This window comes from Coenobita brevimanus, chromosome 57, assembly GCF_032717465.1.
Source record: "Coenobita brevimanus isolate Jiangsu-jjx chromosome 57, ASM3271746v2, whole genome shotgun sequence".
NCBI lineage: Eukaryota > Metazoa > Arthropoda > Malacostraca > Decapoda > Coenobitidae > Coenobita > Coenobita brevimanus.
Genome location: NC_137010.1, coordinates 10,370 through 32,733, shown reverse-complemented (window position 1 = coordinate 32,733; position 22,364 = coordinate 10,370). Strand labels below are relative to the sequence as shown.

The following is a 22,364-nucleotide window of genomic DNA, read 5'->3' as shown; positions in this document are numbered from 1 at the left end:
TCATGAAATTATGCTCTACATTTTTCAGATTACATTTGCTATTGCTGAATAAGGTACAGTTTTTCTTTCCTCTTCCTTATGCCTATGGGTGACTTCACACTTCCTCTTCTGTCCTTTTTCCTTTCATTCTTTCCTCTTCCTTCTGCCTGTGGGAGACTCTACACTGAGTGACAAGCCAAATGGCTTCTTGTACACCAGGAAACCATTTACTGCAGTGGGTGGTAACCATATAACCAAATTATGGCGCCTGGTGGTTTAGTGGGTAATTAAGGCGCTCCAATCGGATTGAACCTGTACAGGTTTATGTCTAAGGGGTGGTTGGGATTTATTGCTCATGTAATGCCACTCAAGGATGAGTGAGGCTGGTCACTCTTATCTTAAATGCCAGGACCAACTTGCCTAGTCCCGGGCTGCTACATTCCTCATGGGGAACACAGGATTTGATGATGATGATGATGGTGGTGATGATGATTTATATTTGATTATATAAATGGATATAGCTGGTATTAGATAGATGTTTATGTTAGTTTATCAAATTTTAATTATGCCTCTTACAGACGGTTAATAAAAATACAGTATCTAACAAACAATAATGTGATTGTATTTTACTTTCTTCTGACATTGCAGGGGTGTTGTAATACATTAATGGTAAAGTACATCAGTTACATCAAGTTCGTTCTCACCACCACAACCACTGTACCACCTTCACTTGTATTACACCAAACCTAAATCCCCTTAGTGTCACAATACGTTTGCATCATGGCATCACAGTGAGCTTATTCCTCCATCCCACACTGCATCAGAATGTATCATTGTATGTCACTTGGTGTATCACTCTAGGTGTGTAGTCATAAAGTGCACTCGCAGTTTTGTTGTTAGGGGCACGTTTAACCATTGTGCAGTACCAGTATTAATTCTCCATTATGGTGACTTTTTTTTTCCTTTTTATTTATGCTGTGGTTGCTACCTCCAGATGATTTTATTCAACTTAGGAAACACCTTTCTTATTGAAAGAGTTGATGAAGGATATATCTAACCCCTCTAGTTAGAAAAAACTTTCCTATACTGGACAGAATTATCTGGTAATAGCAAGATGTTTGTAGCCTGAAGGGATATGGTATATCAAGCACTACTGTAAATGTATATTGAATTTTTGAGGGATTTTTAAAATGTACAATACTAATAAAAAAAACATTATTTGTGTAGTTACTTCACATATTTCACCAGTTATATTACTGACACTGTGCTTGTATGTATGTACAGTATATGTGTGTTTGTATGTAGCAAAACTCCAAACCCTGAGAAATGCATTCAACAAAACTTTGCACATGCAACAACCATGGGGGTCCAGTAGCTGACATTCAGCATTAAGCCGCAGTTGATGTCTTCTGTTTTTTTTTTTTTTTTTTGCTTCATAACTATGGTAGAGTGCATAGAGTTTTGCAGACATACACAGGTGTGTGTGTGTGTGTGAGAGAGAGAGAGAGAGGGGGAGAGAAAGAGAGAGAGAGAGAGAGAGAGAGAGAGGACCGACTGATGTCCTCTGAGGTGTTTTGACTGCTTTAGTACTCTGTTCTGCTGCTTCTAAGGCAGAGTAAGCACCTTGCATAATACACATGTCTAAGTTCATTAAAAGAACAACTGACTTCAGTACTGTAGCTTGTATGGTAGATTGAATATTCAATTGCAGATATACAGCACTGCTATTCTAAATACAGTAGTAGACCTAAGACCAAGATATATTTATAGGAGAGTCTGTATTTTGAGTGAATGTAACTGCGACTCGTTTCATTGGTCCGTCTGTTGGTAATTGTCCCACTTTTATGTTTTCTTGTTTTGCTGTTTCTAGATCATACCTACCCCATTTTCTGATGGGAATTAAGTTTAGGAAAATGACCCAAATGCAGAGTACATAGGTGGGTGCAATTGCTGTATCTTTATAATTTTTTAAAACTGATATTCATTCTTTTAATTTTACTTTGGTAACCATGCCATGAACATTAGCTTTTCAGTCTATATATGCTGTTACCATTTATTTTTTATTATATACCATACATGACCCATTATCCTGTACAGAAGCACCATCTTCCATTATTGTTCATGTACAGGTACGTAGCTTTAGGTTATATGAGGTCTGTTCAGAAAGTGTCCAACCTTAGGCCGTAAAAACAAAAAAAAATAAAAATAAAGCTAACCTATTGAGCTAGGACACTAATCTTCCTCAAAGTAAGCCCCTTCTGACTTGACACACGTAGCCCAGTGGTCTTTGCATTGCATGAAACATTTTTCAAAGTCGGTTTTCAGTATCTCTTGCAGGTGCTTTGTCGCATCTCTTCTCTTGTTTCAAATCAGGAACACTTCAGCAGAGTTTTGAGCATGGGGAATAACCAAAAGTCACACGGAGCCATGTCTGGTGATTAGGGAGCCTGCTGGATCTGTGGGATGTTGTGTTTGGCCAAAAATTCTTGAAGCATATGAGAAGAATGGGCAGGGGCATTGTCATGGTGCAGCTTCCAATTTGCTGCTTTCCAAAGGTCTGGCCTCTTCGATCGAGCTGCGCCATGAAGGCAATGGATAACGTCGAGGTAGTAATGTTTGTTGACAGTCTGACCTTCTGGAGCGGATTCTTGATACACAACACCACAGTAGTAAAAAAAAACTGTCAACATGCATTTCACCTGGCTCTGGACCTGTCGTGCTTTTTCTTTTGGCTGAGGCAACACTGCATGCTTCCACTGGGATGACTGTGCTTTGGTGTCTGGGTCATACCCATACACACAAGTTTCATTTCCAGTGATCCAGTTTTTTGAAAATCTGGATTGCAGTTTCCACCCTCCAACATGTCTTGGGCAACGTTCATCTGCAGAGCTTGTTGTTCATATGGATGCAATGAAGCACTTGCAGGAGATACCAATAATCGACTTTGAAAAATGTTAGCAGGAGTGGAAAGAGTGCTGGGCCATGTGTGTCAAGTCAGAAGGAGCCTACCATACTTCGAGGGGGATTAGTGTCCTACCTCAACAGGTTAGCTACAGTGGAATTTCCTAAACTGCTGATCCTAAACAGTGGATTCATAATATGCAGCAACATCATGCAACAGTTTGCAGTATCAGTAACCCACAGAAATTACACGAAATTTGTGAATTCAGCCTCATAAGTGATGCTTCTCCGACGCCTCATGCAATATGCACTACCATTACCTCAAGCCCATGCGTCTAGCTGAGTGAAAACCAACTGTAGTCATGCATGGCAATTACTAAACTGATCATATTCAAGCATAACACTTACTATAAGCCAATTACAGTGCTTCCGTCCCGTGCCAAGCATGAAGGATGTACGCACTTGATGTCCTGGCACCTGACTCAGTGCATTGTCTCCTCTCCGATGTTAGTGTGCGGTTGCGGTGTGATTTGTTACAAGAGGATTTTATTTTTCTCAAGTGCTTCCCTTGTCTGCCCAGTATTACTATGGCTGGTTGTAACCCTCCTAAGCCTACAACATCTTCGAGGAAGGGGAAGAAGAAGAAGAAGCCAATGTTAACTTGCATCCAAAAGTTAGATGTAATAAGGAGGATTGATGGCGGTGAGAAGAAAGCCAAGTTGCCCACCATTACAGGCTCAAAGAGGTAATTCTTTACCAAATGGGCACGGCGATTCCACCTATATTATAACAAACTCACGATCTCATGTTAACTTTGGTACGAATACTGCTGAACTGTGACTGCAAGAAGTTGTAGTGCCACACATTTGATATTCATGTGTGTATTTTAAAATGCCCGCCGTGCCCGCCACAGGACCTCCCACCACACCACCCCCCACACCACCGTCGAGCCGCCACCCCACCACCACCCCAGGAGGACACACCGGTGAGGTTAGTGACCTCGGGCAAGAGGGTCATCGGGGCATCCCGACCCTGAGCCCCTATTCCCCGCAAGTGCCCCAACCCCAGGCGTTCAGGCAAACTGAACTACTGTGCAGGCAGGGTAGTGACCGTCAGACCAGGGGTGGGACTGAAAAGAGGTCAGTCCCAGGTAACACCGTCTTGACGGTCTTGCTACACCCTCTAGGGCAGGAAGAGGCCCAAGGCTACGGCCATAAGAGAGAAATAGACACAGGCTACGGCCTGACAGAGTGTGTAAAGGGGAAGGTGACCTCAGGCTCCGGCCTTAATACGCTGAGGAGAGAGAGTTGCCTGTGTGCATCCCTCTCCAGTTGTACTTTGGCTACGGCCAGAATACGGTCCAGGGTAGAGAGACCCTGCTACCGTATGTGTAGCGCTACCCAATTATGGAAGCGGCGACTCGCCGGAGCAGACGGGTGATCCCGTTTCTCCGTTAGTCGTTTCCCGTACGGGCAGACACTCGGCTCCGGCTGGGGCACGTACCAGGGTGGAGAATTCCCTGACGGTAGGATCTGTCCGTATTGGGGAGGGTGCGGCTCTTGAGCCCCTCACTCCGGCTTGTCTCCTACTGCGGGAGGAACACCACGTCGACGGCCTCTTGCCTCGGCGAAAGGGCGACCTCGATCACCCTATAGGTGTCCCTCGCACGCCGGGCAAGTTCACGGGTCCAGACAAAGTCCACACTAGGGGAAGTAGAGCCCCAACTCAGCCCTATGAACACACTCAGGGAACCACGAAGAGCGTGAGTCTCCCTTTAGCCTCTTTCCCTTCGGGGAGCCCTTCGTCGCCATCCAGGCTTCTTGGCCAAGAGGAGGCGTTAGAGTGGTGGCAAGGCCCGATAGCGGATTTACCGCCCACACCCGGGCGTTCCTTAGCCCTGTCGGAGCCCTACAGGAGACGCTGCCGCAGCCCAGCCCTGACGGCGCCTCTCCCCCTGAGCACCCGCAGTCCCAGGGCGCCCAGGCCTTCCACCGCAGTCCACGACGACAGAGACCCAGGCTCCCTCACTCCCCGGAAGCAGAGGAAGCAGGCCCGAATCCTCCGACTGTTCGGCCCTAGCCCCGAGGGCCCCCGATCAGGTCGAGGCCCCCAGACCACAGGGCCTCCCTGCACCCCACCAGCGCGGCCCTAGGAAGGAGCCGCCCCTCAGGTCGAGGCCCCAAACAAGGGAGCCTCCCTGACAGTAAGTACCAGTGACTTAACCACCCAAGAAACAAGGGTAAAACAGTGACAGTGACAGTGACCCCGAATACAGTGACAGTGATCCAATGCACAGTGGCAGTGTCTAATAAAAGATATATTAAACAGTGGTATCATAGAAATTCGTGTGCAAGCGTTAAACAGTTCAGTCCCCCTCTATAGGAAGGAAACGGGGAGTTTTCTGTGGAACTAGAGGTAGGTGCGTGAGTGAGCCGAAAGGCAAGTGAAGTGTTCCCTCGCGACTTGGTGACAGTGTCGGATGTCGCCATAAGCACCCTACCTCTATTATAGTAATATCTCCGCCACAGACTCCCGATCACAGTTAACCAAAGTGAGACTCCCCCATTTATTATTATCCACCAGTGACACGATAATTAATCCAAACTGACAACCACAGTGAAGTGATATCTCATCTAAGTAACAGTAAAACATATCCACGACTGCCCTGTGCCATGTATTAATGTATATTGGATCAGGCTATGTAAACGAGTGTATATTGTATCTCTGTTCTATTATGTGTCAAATATTGTTGTATGTACACTGTAATGAGTAGAACTTAAGCAATAGATGTGATTCGGTGTACTGTCTCTTTTTATGCCCTGTTCCTTTGTTAGTGCATTACATCCGGTCTAGTAAAAGGACCCCGTTCCAGTGCTCGTGTTTTTACGACGAGAAGTCGCCTTAAAAACACAGCATTACATATTTAGAAGTACTGTAATTTTTAAGTTAGGGTGTAACCTGAATATTAGTTTATAAGTTCCTATCCTAAGTAGTAATTCATATGTTAATAATTACTGTAGGGCTAACTCTATTTTTATATGTATGTATCTCTGTATCTATGCAGTGGGTGATGTAATTGTGGATGTTGAGCTATGGGAATTCCTCAGTCAAGTCGAGTAATGGATAATAGATGCGCGCAGCTTGTCCCCTTCCTTTGTGCGTCGTTATTGGGCGCCGAGTTTAAACCTTAAACAGAATAAGGATGAATACACAATTCTTTCCGTAACCTAGTTGTGAAATGTTTACTAATGTAGCTGCTAGAACCCAAATATGTAAGATTAACAGTCCTAAAGGCCTAAATAATGTCATTTGTGAGGATTTAAAGGTCCCGTTTGTCTTGGCCGTCACTAGATGGCATGAGCTGCTCTCAGATTCAAAGTGAGATAGTGATGGAATCAGTATCTAAATTGAGTAAGGAATAAATCCCAAATTTTCCCTAATTCAATCAAAAGTCCTGGCGTCATGGGTACACTGCCAAATAAATTGTAAAGAGAATTGAAACCCACCAAATTTCAAAAACACCACCTCATTTGATTTGGCAGTGGCGTCGCTGCGCTGCCCAGCGAGCTCACTGGAGCCTCAGACGTCGTATCAAATAAACGTTTGTTCAGGTGAGCCGTCCACATTTCTTCTTTCTCCACCCTCTTTTTCTTTGTTTAATCCGTACTTGTTATGGACTATATGAAGTAATATTGCTGAAAGTATAACGTAGTCACTCGAGCCCCAGACGTCGTATCTAATGGACGTTTGTTCAGTCCCCGAGACACCGGCGACGTCAGTGTGAGCACGACGTTTTCCCATAGTATTGTCCAAGGATTTGAGCATACACACATTACACTATCCATGAGTTATTATATAAACCAAATGTAATAGTATTATTGATCTATCAAGTGAATTTTATTTTGTAAATAAGAAATAGAAATTTGAAAGTGATGTAATCTGGTAACGGAAGAGCGTAATTCAAACCATTAACCGTTTTCTTTCTTGTAACTAAGGAAGTTAGGAGCGTGGGAGGGAACTTGGTGACTGTGAGCCATGATGTAATTTTGAAATGAACCTCGAGGCTAAACAAGCCCGAGTGATTATGTATTCTTAGTGATTATACAATGTTTGAATAGTACCTCGAGGCTAAACAAGCCCGAGTGATTACGAATTCTCAGTGATTATGTTTCTTTTCTGAATTATTCCTCGAGGCTAAACAAGCCCGAGTGATTATGCATTTTTAGTGATTATATAGCAATGATGCTTATGAACTGTAAATAGTACTGAACTGATATTGGATTCTGGAGAATTGCCTGATGAGAGCATATTATATGGATGAAAATGAACACGAGTAATCATTCTTATTGGTTCGAGGTTATGCTAGCCCGAACAGATAGCCCATGCTCGTAAAAAGGTCACTGGCTTGAAGCTATTGTTGAACCCAATAGTAACTGACAAAAAGAAAGTAAAGTACAATAACCTCATAAATCGTTGGTATGTATCAAATTGTTTCGTCTGATAATAATGTTAGAGGAATGATCATCCAAAACCTTGGTAACATGTACAATCTCTCATACTAAAAAGGGTCATGTAATAAAAAATGTTTAGTGGTAACTAGCATCAAGTTATTAAAGTAGAGTAAAATATATATAATTTTCTTTTCTTTATTGGTGTACCTCATCAAGGAAATTGTCCTCAAGCCAAATTCACTCCCCTTCCAATTCAAGATTCCTTCGCTGAGGGAACGACCACCACCTGTGGTACTGACTAAATCTAAGCTCGGCCAAAAGCTACAAACGCTACCACAATATTTCTTAAATTACTATAAACTATTATACTAAACGGAGTACCACTTGTATTATCCATGGATGAGTTGATCAGTACCAACAACAGGTAAGAATATAAATATCCGTCATTACACTGGTGTCAACCGGTGGGATAAACAAATTTTCGGGTGTTACACTGGTGAATACCGGTGGGATAACATTTACAGCTTTACAAAGTGACTGGAAAAAAACAAAAAATACCTATTTTGTGGTATGTAAGGAAGCAGGCAGGTAACCCGCGGCAGTGTTTACCGGTGATCTCTCCAACTGTCTGGCCGCATTGTTTACCATCCATCTCTCCGACTGGACACGTCAGTGCATCACACATTCTAAATCCTCATTTATATCTTTCAGAGGTAAATTTATAAAAATGCCCAGTAACTAGTGGTAATCCAGGAATAATAACAAGTAACTTGTGAAAACCTCGTTTCAATAGAAAATACGGAAGAGTCCCACCCATTTGGTAAAGAATTAATCTCTGTGAACTGACAACTCTTTATGGCAACATGGAGGCACTGAAGGCAATGATGACACCGCTTCTGTTGTCTCCACACTGGACTTTGAGGGGGTTCCTGAGGGAGGTTGATGAGGAGAAAGTGGCACAGAGGCAGAAGCACACTCATCCACATGAGAGGCCACAGTCCGTCTCAAGCCTCAGAACCCCTCTCCCCTCCCCCGCCCATTCAAGCAATGTCATCAGTCAGAGTCGGGTACGAATCTTACAATATTGTTCATTCCCACTAAATATGCTTTCCTAATTTCATTTTCAGGTTGTTAGTGTTCCCTTGTGACCAGTTTGATTTAGGTTTGGGGATAAGGGGGGCAAGTTTTCCGAGATGACAGACCCATAAGTAATTTTCACAATACGAGTAGTTATTTCTAACTCACGGAATTCTCAGTTCGTGGCATGTGCTTAGTCTCATAAAGCCACAATTTAGGAGATTCCACTGTATTTCTTGTTTTAGAGCCTAAAGTCATACTTTCCGAACAGACCTCATATGTTCAGAGGTACCACATGAGTAAGTTCTGACAGGGAGTCCTGTGAAAAAGTATTGTGTTGAAGTGTCTCATTGAAATGTGCAGCATCTTGCTGCCAGTCGCAGTTTTAGTTATTTAGGACAATGAGTACTTTTTCTCTAACTGTTATTTATTTATTTATTCACTTCTGACTTTATGTATAGGACAGTGTTTGCAAACATGAAGAGGCATTGTGGTTCATTTAGTCTGTGCTGTTCTGCTGGTACTTCTTGTTTCACAGTGCATACAACCGCAGCTGGCATTGCTATTCAGTTAGTATTGTTGTTGTACCAGTACTGTATCACAGAGGGGCATGTTCCTTTAATGTGATACTCATTGCTGTCAGTGACAGTTTCTGGTGTAATAAGTGAATTTTTTTTAATGAAATGCTGCACTTCTAGTCAGGGCTGTCACACTCTTAGTAACAAGCAATTGTATTACATTATACCTCTCTTACGTAAGGTACACATCATTAACAATTCACAGTTAATAAATGATGCAGTATGCATTATTGACCAAAACATGAATTTAATCTGGCCTGATGACTTACACTTCAACCAACTATTTTTTTTAGTGATCTGAACACTTTACACCTTAATGGTTAATCTGATCTTTGTACTGTAAGTCTCACCATAACATTACTTCAACTAATGACCAAGAATCTGTGTACAGCTCATTCATTCATTGACCCAACCAGGCTCGTCTGAATTACCTTGGGCTGGAAAATCTGATGGAGTGGTGTTGCTACATAACAGCTGTTTTGCTTGTGTGGGATTTTGAAAATTGTTACATCAGACAGGTGAGTGGGGTGGTAGAGTTCTTTCACCTTATTTTGGCTCAGAATTTTTTTTTTTTTTAATAGCTTATTTCACATAATTCAATGGCAGAATAAGACAGTAGCCTACTACAACTCTGCATCATCACAGAGAACTTCTCCATGACTAGCACCATAGTCTAGTGTTAATATCTTGTTACAGTCTGCATCCTTTCCATAACAGCTCTTTGTGACTAGACTCATATTCATGTGTTAATCTGTTGTTGCAAGTGAACATTCAAAATGGAGAGATGGCAATTTAAGGCCAAGTTAAAGAGTATAATTTGATCCATTGAGCTCGGAAACGTCTGTTTAATGTAAATTTTGTGACCACAGATTATATTTTGCTTAGAGGTTATACTCTTTGAACTGGAGGGGTAAGTGTGGCCATAATAAACCCCTTTAGTATGAGAGGATTTTCCTGAGTTGAGTGTACTTCAAAGGTTCAATTTCAAAATATGGTTTATTACACATTGGGTATGTGATACAGGTATATCAGAATTACAATAGTTCAGTGCAGGAAAATCCTTAGTTTGATAATTATTATGGAACTGATGATCTATCTGTCTATTGCCAGATGCCTCAATCCCATTCGGGGTGGCCACAAACAAATTGCCTCCACGTTGCCCTGTCCCTCGCCATTTCACTGCCCTGCTCCCAACTCACACCCCCTTCTCTCATATACCTCTCCACCTCATCCCTCCATCTCATCCTTGGCCTTCCCCTCCCTCTCCCCCCCCTCCACCTCACTCACATACATTCTCTTCGTCAGTCTTTCACCCTCCATCCTCTCCACATGGCCAGACCACCTCAGTGTATTCCTCCTAACGCTTCCTATCACATCCACACCACAATGCTCCTCTATATCCTTATTTGTCAGCCTGTCTCTCCATGTGACTCCACATGCTCCTCTTAAATAACTCATTTCCACTGCTCTCACTCTTGACTTGTGTCCTTCCAACAATGTCCAAGCTCCACTTCCATACGTTAGAGTTGGTATCAATACTGTCATGTGGTAACTTTTTCACTTTGTGCTCACTTCCCTGTTTCTTATCACTGCTTTCAAGGAACCAGCAACCTTTCTTCCCTGCTGTATCCTTTCAAGCACTTCACCCTCAAAACTTCCATCCCTACTCATCACACTACCCAAGTACTTAAACGTACTCACATTTTCCAATTCCTCACCATCCAATCTTGCTGTACATTCACTGACTTCATCTCTCTCAAAGACCATCACTTTACTTTTCCCTAAATTCACCTTTAGATTCCATTTGTTACACACACTCCCAAACTCATCCACCAATCCCTGCAGCTCCCCTTTGTCTTCACTCAACAACACAGTATCAACTGCAAACAACAGTACAAGGAGTTCCCAAACACAAACCTCTCTCACCAGGGCCACTCCAACATCCACTACCCTACCTTGTACCTCTTTTATTACCCCATCCATGTACAGATTGAACAACCATGGAGACATGACACATCCCTGTTTCAACCCAACCTTCAAAGAGAAAAATTCACTCAGTTCACCATCCACACACACTGCAGCTTTAGCATCATCATACATACTGATGATGATGATTACTATTAATATTATTTTGGAGGAATAAATGACAATAATGTAGGGCAAGAAGTTTAGTGGAGAATGCAATAAAAAATGTAGATACAGTATATGACTACTTCTGTTTGCCTACGGGTGACTTTACACTCCCTCTTCTGTCTTTCTGTCCTTCATTCTTTCTTCTTCCTTCTGCTTATGGGTGACTCGTCACTGAGTGACAAGCCAAATGGTTTCCTTTACACCAGGAAACCATTTACTACGGTGGGTGGCAACCATATAACCAAATTATGATGCCTGGTGGTTTAGTGGATAATAAAGGCACTCTAGTCGGATTAAGCCTGTGTAGGTTTATATCCAAGGGGTAGTTGGGATTTATTGCTCATGGCATAATGCCACTCAGGGATGAGTAAGGCTGGTCACTCATGTTAAATGTCAGGACCAGCTTGCCTAGCCCCAGGCTCCTGTGTTCGTCATGGGGCAACATAGGATTGGATGATGGGATGGATGACTGTTGCATGGTTTTATCATCAAACTGTTTGATTATACTACAGGCAGTCCTTATTTTAAGTATGTACCGGTAATGTGTTCTGAAACATAACACACTTTTTTCCCATAGAACTAATACTGCAGACTGAAAGGATATTGGCATATCAGCTTTATAGCTAACAGTGGCACTTTGTTTCCCTTGTCAGTCCAGTAACAAGTTTTACTGATATAGTCTAGCCACTGTTATGTTCTGTTTGGTACCAACTCTTGTGGTAAGAAGGTTAATGGAGACTATATCTAACCCCATCAGCTCAAAAGTGTTTTGTAAGTTAACTAAAATTGTTTGGAGAAAGCAAGAATAAGATGATAACTGCATCATTGGAGTGAGGGGATTAAGACAGTCATTCTGTATTTAGCTGGGGCTTAATGGTAAAAAAGAATGCCAAGAAGGAAACATATAAGGATTACTTATTGTAATTTCCCCATACAGGACTGGCAGTGGCAAGTTGGCGCAGTGTCCATCTTCCTGGCGTGGATAAACCTGCTGTTGTTAATCCGCAAGCTGCCCTTCTTTGGGATTTATGTCGTCATGTTCACGGATATCTTCGCCACGTTCCTCAGATTCTTCACCGTCTTCCTCCTGTTCATTATTGCTTTTGCTCTCAGTTTTTACACGGTGAGTTTAAAAGGTTACATTTCAGTATTGTGCTCAGATTATTTAAACAGTTTATTTTCTTTCCAAGGTGAGATGGGGTATATTTCATTATTCATCATTATCATCTTCGTCCAGATGGAATTTCCCACAAATACAGTACAGTGGATGCACCTTATCTGCACCTAGTTGGTTCCAATATCATGCTGCACATAAGAAAGATCATACCAAAAAGAATATCAGAGCAATGCAAATAAACTTACTCTTCCCAATTTTCAGCTGAGTGCCTCTTTTGGACCTCGTAATATGACCTATTCCTACCCAGCCCCAGATTCTTAACTTATATTGGTATTACATGCTATTTTCATTAAGTTTACACTGCATGGAACAGAAATAAGGCATTGTCAGGGGCATCAGTGAAAAATCATATGTGGAAAGGAGTTTGAACTCACTGTTAAAGAGCCATTACTGTGTGTGCTTAATGTGATATGTGACAGAGACAGAGGAAGGATGTTTATAGTTCATCTGCCTTAATTTGGTGGGTATTTTTTTTTTTTTTTTTTCCAGGCAATTTCCCATTGCTCATTGGTAGAATAAGACAGTATTACAGTTCTACCTCTTTTCCAAAGCACTTTGAGATAAGCACCATATTCTTGTATTAACCCGTGCCGTCCTGAGGACGTACTTCCACGTCCTCACGTTTTGTCACAGCTAATCCCGAGGACGTACTTCAACGTCCTGCAATTGCAAGGTTCATAATTTCCACAATTTTCAATTTTCGCGAGTCATTTTTGGTACGTATACACGGGACACGTTCCTCAACAAGATGCCAGGCAGAGACAATGCCTTACCCAGCATGACCTCCCCCCCCCCCCTGCATGCCCTTTTCTCAGCAATTCACCTGTTATCAGTGACCTGGCCAGTATAGCCATGTCATGCCACGGTACGAAATTCAGGGCCAGAGTGATTCCCCAATCAATGACAATGTGGAGGACAAACTTTACATAGCATTAGAGGAAGAAACAGTTAGAAATGATGATCAGGTAATGTGGCAAAAAAAGGTCAGGTATTAGTGAGTGAAACAATGCTTATAATGCCTATATTACTGCTTGAAAACCAATATACTCTTGTACTACATATAAATTCGTAACAGTAAATAAATAAATACCGTTTATGAATGGTGTGAAATAGTTATCCTCCCATAGAACTCGTTTTCTTTGGTGCCAGCCTGATGGAAAACCCAGTAAGGTAAGGAGGCTTTCCTACCTGTAATGAGTATTTTAAACCTCAGGTGAGCGATTTCTCTATGAATTTTCGATGTTTCTCACCAAAAGCGAAAGTTTTAGCAAAAAAAAAAAAGGGTCGAAAAATGGCCGGGATTGGGGGGTACCAGTGGTCAAAAAGTGGTCGGGACGGGGCAGGTTAAACTCTTGTTACAGCACAAAATTCAAGGGGAGGAGAGGGCAGTTTTAGGCAGAGTTAAAGAGAACAAATTATTGTATAGTGACCTTTAACCCCTACACCGCGGGCTTGTTTACCAGTTACTTGCGTGTCCCGCGGGGTTATTTGGGCTCCGACAGACTCTCAAAAAATATTTGCTAAAAATCAGTTATTAGTCCTAGAATAATAAAATTATATATGCTTATAGCACATACCTTCAGCTTTCTCCTGGAATGATTGTTGAGCCTTCGTCAGTTTCCGTAGGACTTGTGGAGACCTCTGAAGTAGGGTAACTAAGTCTCCACTTTACACTTCCCGACAACCCGTTATATGATTACCACAGCCAGATACAAACACTATAAACACTATTCTACCATTTTCAAGTAGTTTGGGATCCATACTAAAAAAAAAAACAGTGTGAAAGCAATGGAAACTACGAGCGCGTCTGATCGCCGCACTTGCGCTAGTTCGCTCTAGGCACTCTGTCATTTATTATTCATAAAACCCCTCACACTTTATATTTCTATTACTATATCACACATATATATATCTGGAGTCTTTCTCCTTAAGTTTCCTTCAGTCGTATTATTTTATTGTCACTGAAGTCCTTCTATTTTTCAGTCAGTAAAATACGTAGAGAGCCACGGATTCACTCTCACTGTTATAACATAAATTATTTGTACTCATATTCTTATATTACTAATTACTTACATTACTATTTACATTTTCTATTCTATTTTCAATATTTACCCTTCTATTTTACTTACAATACGTTATTCACTGTCACTTTCAGTAAGATAAAACTATAATACACTGTTCAATCATATGAACTGAACATCCATTGCTTTCACCTGCTATTTACACATTATTTACACATTATTTCCAAATAATTCTGCTTCCACACTTGCACTGTTAGAACTGCTTCTGGCTGTGATAATCGAAGAAGCAGGTTACACAGAGGGGAACCTGGCATTCAGCGCACTGCCAAGAGGTGCGTTTATGCTCAGGTGTGCGGCGTGTGGTATGCGCACATACCTGACACCTGCGAATCGCAGCCTTCCTTTTCCCTGTGGCAGGCATTAGCTCAAGTCTGTGCCAATCCATATACGCCCTCTGCTCAAGTCGGTTGGGAAGTGTAACTGGATGGCGCCTTGGAGTTGCTGCTTGCACCTTACCATATTTTTCCAGCAGCTGCTGGACACAAGTCCTGGCGAACAACCTCAGGGAGAAGGACTTGGGTGGCTTTACTTTCATCTTGTACAGGATTAAGGCGTTCAGCATCGTCATATCTATGAGATGCAGAAAAACTTTCCTGTACCACCTAGTATTCTTCTTGAGGCAGTCGATCTCACCAATCATCATGTCAGACTTGTCCACCAGCCGCATGTTTATATTATAGTCCAACACAGCATCAGGTTTCATCACAGGTTCGCCTGTCCTACGGTCGACCTTCCCACTGTCTCTCATCTCCCCCTTGTGTACGGTGGTGAGCATGTGCACGACTCTCTTGTCATGCCACCGTATTGCCAGCATCTTCTCAGACTTGCGTAGGTGCACGTCTCCTCGCTGCGAGTTTCCCGCCTCTGGGAATTTGGGGAAGTTGGCACGATTACTTTTCACAGTGCCGCAGGAGCCAATGCCGTGCTCAGAAAGGTATTTGGCAAGTTTCGGTGCTGTATAGTAGTTGTCTGTATACAGCACATGATTCCCACCAAAATACTTTTCTAGGAGCACTTTCACTACACAGCCTGAGAAGCCAAGGGGTGTGTTTTATCGAGATCGACAGTGCTGGCTGAATATATGACGAAGTCAAGGATGTACCCCGTCTTACAGTCGCACAGTACAAAGAACTTAATTCCAAAGCGATGGCGTTTGCTTGGAATGTACTGGACAAACCGAAGACGTCCTCTGAACAGAACCAAGGACTCATCAATGACAACCTTCTGAAATGGGTGGAAGAATGACATGAACTTATCCTTCATTCTGTTCAGAATCTCCCGGATCTTCCAGAGTGGGTCGGTTTGGGAAGGTACATCATTATCGGCAAAGTGCAGGTTTCCCATGATGTTCCGGAACCGATCTCTGGCCATGTACTTGTTGAAGGTCGGTGAGGGTAGTAAGGGGTCCATGGACCAGTATTCTTCCAACTCATGCTTCTTGGAGTGTGGCATAAGAAGCATGAGGGCAAAGAACACATACAGCTCCTGCACTCCCAGCATGGTCCATTGTTGCATCTTGGCTGCACCTTTACCACTAGCAGCACGTTGTGATTCGAACCTGTTGGTCTCATCACATATGTGCTGCATGACTTCGTCATCTAGGAAGGCCAAAAGGTAGTCGACACACTCAGCATTTTCGTCCATAGTGAAGGCAGGCTGAACTCCTGACGAGCTCTCATCGAAAACCAGGTTTTCGGGGACAAAATCTGACCCTTCCGTCCACGCGAAGGCGTCCAGGATTCCCTGGCGTGGCGGTGGAGGGATGGTGGTGGTGGAGGTTGGCTGAGAGGGAGGCTTATCTCGGTCAAGGTCACTCGCACTGACCCTAGGTTGCCGTACAGCACTAGTAGCCCTTACCCTACTAGCTACACTACTTTTCACTCTCTTAGATCTACCTCTACCTCTACGGCCGGCCTTCACTGTTGATGCTGGTGGTGACTCCGACGACGAAGACTCCGGAGATAACTCGGCCGACGATGATGATGAGATGAGTAAAGCGGGGCTTGGGGAACGGGGAGGTGAATGCTCTCGTGACTCATGGCGGGCTGGGTCACGTGGGGGCATTGTTCTGGGGCTAACACGCCGCCTTTTCACTCCCTTCCCAAATTCTTTTCCTTCCTGCACTAAAGGCTCCTTTCCCTTGGAGCTAGACACAGATTCACTGGTAGGAGCACTTGTTGTCGCTGTTTCTGGCGCGATAACTTCATCCGGCTCATCACACGATTCACCGGAATCATCAAAATCGTTGTCCATTATTATCATTGACAATTCAGCAAGTTCTCGTGCCACTGCAGAGTCACTGAGGCCTTTCCTGCTTGCCTCAACACTTTTCTTGGGGGTAGAGGTCACGGGGCCCTTTGCAATGGGCGCAGAAGCGGCAGGAATGGCGGGGCGCGAGTGCGACATGTTGTCTCTGCAGTGGAGGACAAGGAACTAAATGCCGCGGCTTATCTGAGAAGGGAAGGGTTGACAATGACACTTTAGGCTGACTGCTGCTAACTTACAGGGTAATTTTTTATAGGTAGAAAATCTCGGCAATAAATAAAGAAATAGGTAGTTCCAGGTGAATGTAAATGTCAATTAGGATTCTCCCTTCCTTTCTGATATATATTTTTATTACAGACATCGATTACAAGGCATAAATCAAAGGGGAAATTACCGTGGTAATGTAGCGAATGAATGCACGTGAGGTTTTGTCAGGTGATAATTAGGCAATTTCTGGAGTATAACACTATCACTTACCTGTTTTTTTTTGGTATATATTATTGGGTAAAAATATTGGGCATAGGGCTTATTTCAATGGATGAAATCTGTGGAAAAAGAAGGGGGAAATTTCTGTAGCGCAGCGCGGCGTGGGAGGTGAGAGGAGAGGGTAATGGAGGGCAGGTAGGGAGGGGAGTCACGAAGGGGGTAAATTATCTGAGAAGGGAAGGGTTGACAATGACACTTTAGGCTTACTGCTGCTAACTTACATGCTAATTTTTTATAGGTAGAAAATCTCGGCAATGAATAAAGAAATAGGTAGTTCCAGGTGAATGTAAATGTCAATTAGGATTCTCCCTTCCTTTCTGATATATATATTATTACAGACATCGATTACAAGGCATAAATCAAAGGGGAAATTACCGTGGTAATGTAGCGAATGAATGCACGTGAGGTGTTGTCAGGTGATAATTAGGCAATTTCTGGAGTATAACACTATCACTTACCTTTTTTTTTTTTTGGTATATATTATTGGGTAAAAATATAGGGCATAGGGCTTATTTCAATGGATGAAATCTGTGGAAAGAGAAGGGGGAAATTTCCGTAGCGCAGCGCGGCGTGGGAGGTGAGAGGAGAGGGTAATGGAGGGCAGGTAGGGAGGGGTGTCAGGAAGGGGGTAAAATAGCTAAAATGTCAACAATGGATGGGAGTACAGATGAGATTTGAAGTGCTGACTAGTGTTGGACATTGGCAGTACTGATATATGATACAAGCCACCACTTGAGAGCCCGGGATAATTCAAAATAACACAGAATCACAAAAGTGACGCCCCGCGGTATGATCCATTGTAGCCGAGCGTCACGAAAGTGACGCCCCGTGGTTAAGGGGTTAAAGAATGTGACGATAATAACAGGGAGGAAATTTTTCAGCAAGAAAAAGTAATTTACCAAACTGATTGTAGTCTGAAAAATACAGACACAAGCTGGAGGAATATACATTGAACTGGGAAGGTCTTTGTGCTACTTTAAGTGTACATTTACCAGTAAATAAATCAGTCTAATAGTACAGTACTTGTATTTTGTTTCCGCCGGATTAATCGTGATTTCGGACTAATCAGGCACCCCTTCACACCATATAGCCCGGATATCAGGCTATCTCTGTAATTTGTCTGACTTTCATTGAAATTGCCAGAGCAGTCTCATGAATTTTTCCCACTTCACACCAAGCTGTGATATTGATGATGGTGATGTGGGGATGATGATGATTGATGATATGATGATGATGATTGGTGATGATTTATGATGATTGGTGATGATGTAATGATAATTAATGATGGTGATGGTGATTATGATGATGACAGTGATGATGGCAATTGGTGTTGATAATGATGTGATGGTAATTGATGATTAATGATAATGATGATTGGTGATGTGATGGTGATTGATGATAATACTGATGATGATTATGATTGGTGATGTGGTGATGATAATGATGATTGGTGAGGTGGAATCTTGATGATAGCGAGACCTTCAAGGCAAGCCATGGGTGGTTTGACCAGTTCAGGTGATGAGCTAATTTCCACCACGTGAAGTTGTATGGTGAGGCAGCGAGTGCAGGTATGATGTTAGTGGCAGCGTTTCCTGACGAACTGAAACACATCATCGCAGAGGGTGGCTAAAGTTCGAAGGTCTTGAATTTTGACAAGACTGGGCTCTTTAGGAAGGGAATGACCACCAAGACATATCTTACAACAGAGGAAAAGTCTGTGCCAGGGTTCATGGCCTCGAAGGACTGGCTGACTCTCCTGGTGGGGGGCAACTCCGAGGGCAACCTCAAGTTGAAGCCGCTCCTTGTCTACCACTCTGAGAATCCCAGGGCTCTGGTGGGGTATTGTCAAAGAGAACCTTGGGGCGATTTGGAAGTCAAACAAGAAGGCCTGGCTGACTTCCAATATCTGTTTATCATATTTTCACTCGTACTTCTCGCGTGTTAAGTGGGGGCGCTCACCATTCACTCACTAGATGTAATTCCGCTCTCGGGTGTCTGTCCTTTCCTTTCCTCCATCTTTCTTTCCTTCCAGCCTCTTCTGTCTTTCTTTCCTTAATTTTTTCCTTGTCCTTCTGCCTACGGTTGACTTTACTCCTCCTCTTCTGTCTTTCTTTCCTTCATTCTTTCCAGTTCCTTCTGCCTGTGGGTGACTTTACACTGAGTGACAAACCAAATGGTTTCCTGTCCACCAGAAAACCATTTACTATGCTGGGTGGTAACAATATAACCAAATTTTGGCACATGGTGGTTTAGTGGGTAATTACGGCGCTCCAGTCGGATTGAGCCGGTGAAGGTTTATATAAAGGGGTGGTTGGGGTTGATTGCTCATGTAATGCCATTCAGGGATGAGTGAAGCTGGTCAGTGTCATCTTAAATATCAGGGCCAACTTTCCTAGCCCTGGGCTCCTACGCTCCTATGGGGCAATGTGGGATTGGATGATGAAGGAATGGTGAATGAACCTCTCTCGTCGTATGCCTCTAGGGAGAATTTGGCGAACAGTTTTCTCGTGGTGGTAGACAACGTGCCTAGCCACTCTCCTGCAATGCAGGAATGGGCAAGCAACATAGAAATGGTGTTCGTGCCCCCCAACACAACGTCCTTGTTGCAACCAGTGGAGCAAGGGACGATCGTCGCGTTCAAAGCGTATTATCTCAGCCGCACTATGCACCAGTTGGTGAGGGCCTGTGAAAGTGATGATAGGACAACAGTGCAGCAGTTCTGGAAGGGCTACAATATACGCCACGCCCTAGAGAACATCACTGCTGTATGGTGTGGGGTTAGCTAGGCCACCATGAACGGTGTGTGGCGGAAGCTGTGACCAGAGTTTGTCCACTCCTGCACCAGCTTCCCCGAGAGCATGCAAGCTCCGCCGGTGCAGCTTATGTGGCAGGACATAGTAGAATCATCTCACGAGGCTGGCTTTGGGGAGGTCCATGAGGATGACATGGAGGAGGTCCTGGAAAGCTACAAGGAGCAGCTTCACAATGTAGAGCTTCTCAATATGGAGATTCAGCAGGTGCACCAGGAGGCACAGGAGGAAGAGGTCGTCCCTGAAGTGTGAGCTCTCAATATTACAATCCTCAGGGAGATGCTAACGAAGCTGGACAAAATCATTGCACTGATGCTCACACACCACCCTCTCCCAGGATGAAGCAGGGATTCATCTCATCATCTGGAGGAGGGGATAAAGGTATACAGGATGATGCCAGAGAAGAACAGGGCTGCCAGGCACACAACAATCACTGCCTTCTTCAAACAGGCCCCCACCACTCCAGCAAGCCACAAAGGAATTCTCCAGCCCTTGAACAGAGCATCTCCCCAGACCTCGAAGAGCAGAGCATCTCGCCAACCTTCAACCAGCAGAGCATCTCGCCTGCCATCGAACAGCGGAGAAACACCCAGGGTCTCCTCCCACCGAGGACGTGCTCAACCCGTAGTGCTGGACCTAACCTCCATCCGATCCCAGTCACCTGTCTCTCCACTAAGGCACTGCACCACTCCATCGCTTCCTTCCTCACTCAGGCCTCCATTTCCATCACCACTTCAGCCACTGTCTCTGTTTTCCTCGCAGTGACATGAGCCACCGCAACTGACTCCATTGCTACCTCATCAGCCATTGCAGCGTTCTCCCTCGCCACCTCACTGGTCATTGCAGCTGTCTCCCTCACCACTTCCTCTGTCATTGCATTGCACTCCATCGCCACCCCCAAAGCCATTGCATCACATCTTATCGCCACTGCCTGAGCCATCGCATCACAACTCGTCACCACTGCCTGCCTCATCGCATCACACTCCATCGCCACCCCCAGAGCCAATGCATCGGTCTCCCGCTACGACCACTCCACCTCACCAGGCTTCCCCACCCCCTCTGACTCTCCCTTAGAGGTGGGGTTTGAGGGCTTTGAGGAGGAGGATTGAGTTGTAGGGAGCACTACATGTCCCCTAGCCTCGGGGGGGATAGCAAGGATAATGACCAGGACCGGACATGGACTTACAAGAAGTAAGTGATGAGCGGTGTTTGGTATTTTCTAACCTATTCCTTATGATTTTCAGACTTTATTTGTTGGTTTCAGTGAGTTATTTACAGGGTGAGGTTAGCTTCCTTGACAGCTTTTGGGCCATTTAGATTCCCTTTAAACTTGTTTTTGGGCTTGGGTGGGTTTTAGGCTTGGTTTGGGGGGAAACCTAAGACTGGTAAATGGTCCACATTACTGTACATGTTAAAAGTACCCCGATATATGATACCCCGCCTAATGATGGGGTTTTACCCAACCAATTACATCGTTAAACAGGTATGCCTGTACGTATATATATATATATATATATATATATATATATATATATATACACACACAGTAAACCCTCGATATAATGAACTAATTGAGGGGGAGGTCATTATATCTGAAGGTTCGTTATATCCGATGGTCATTAGTTACTAAAGGGTTACCAACCGAAGGTTGCTATATCTGTGGAGTCATTTGGTCCTACGTGCACAACCACACCTTACTTTATGAAGTTTCACATAGAGAAATCAGTTGTTAATATAGTTATACAGTCCGTGTACAGTAAATACCATCCTGTATGAAGTTGTACATATAAATACAATGCCTATAATGTAATGTAGTATTGTTACAGTACACTTACTATGCCAGGGAGTGAACTTCCGCTGGGTATGGTGACTAAAGACTGCTATATCTGCCAGAAGTTCGCTCTGGAAATGGTGGGTCGTTATATCCAAAGTTCTCTATAAGAGGGTTTGTTATATAGTGGGTTTACTATATATATATATATATATATATATATATATATATATATATATATATATATACATATATATATATATGTATATATATATATATATATATATATATATATATATATATATATATATATATATACAGGTAAGCCCTTAATTCACGCAAGGGTTATGTTCCCAGACCCTTCGCGTATGTGGTAAATTCGCGTATATGTTCTGCCCTTGTGTGCACATAATTATGCATGTCTACTAAGTATATTACATCTGAATAATACTGTTTATGCACTACATACACCTTATAAACTAGCAGAAAGTATGAAAAACAACAAAAATGTAAGAAATTTAACACTGAAACCTGAGAAGCACAGGTGTAGGTGGAGACACTTCAACAGTCTGGTGCACAAGCCTTCACTCCTCCCATATGCTACATTCTGCCTTCTTTATTGTCCAAACAGTTGACTCATTCACCCCAAACATAC

At 43.4% G+C, this 22,364-nt stretch overlaps 1 protein-coding gene across 1 annotated transcript in view; it reads left to right on the top strand.

Annotated features, from left to right (window-relative positions):
* Positions 1–19,914, top strand: part of LOC145402168 (uncharacterized) — a 92,524-nt gene extending 72,610 nt beyond the window's left edge. The window contains 5 exon segments of the mRNA XM_080274284.1: positions 628–648; positions 9,403–9,504; positions 12,057–12,242; positions 18,786–18,962; positions 19,678–19,914. Coding sequence (XP_080130410.1) covers positions 628–648; positions 9,403–9,504; positions 12,057–12,242; positions 18,786–18,962; positions 19,678–19,914 — 723 coding nt within the window.
* The last annotated feature ends 2,450 nt before the right edge of the window (positions 19,915–22,364 follow it).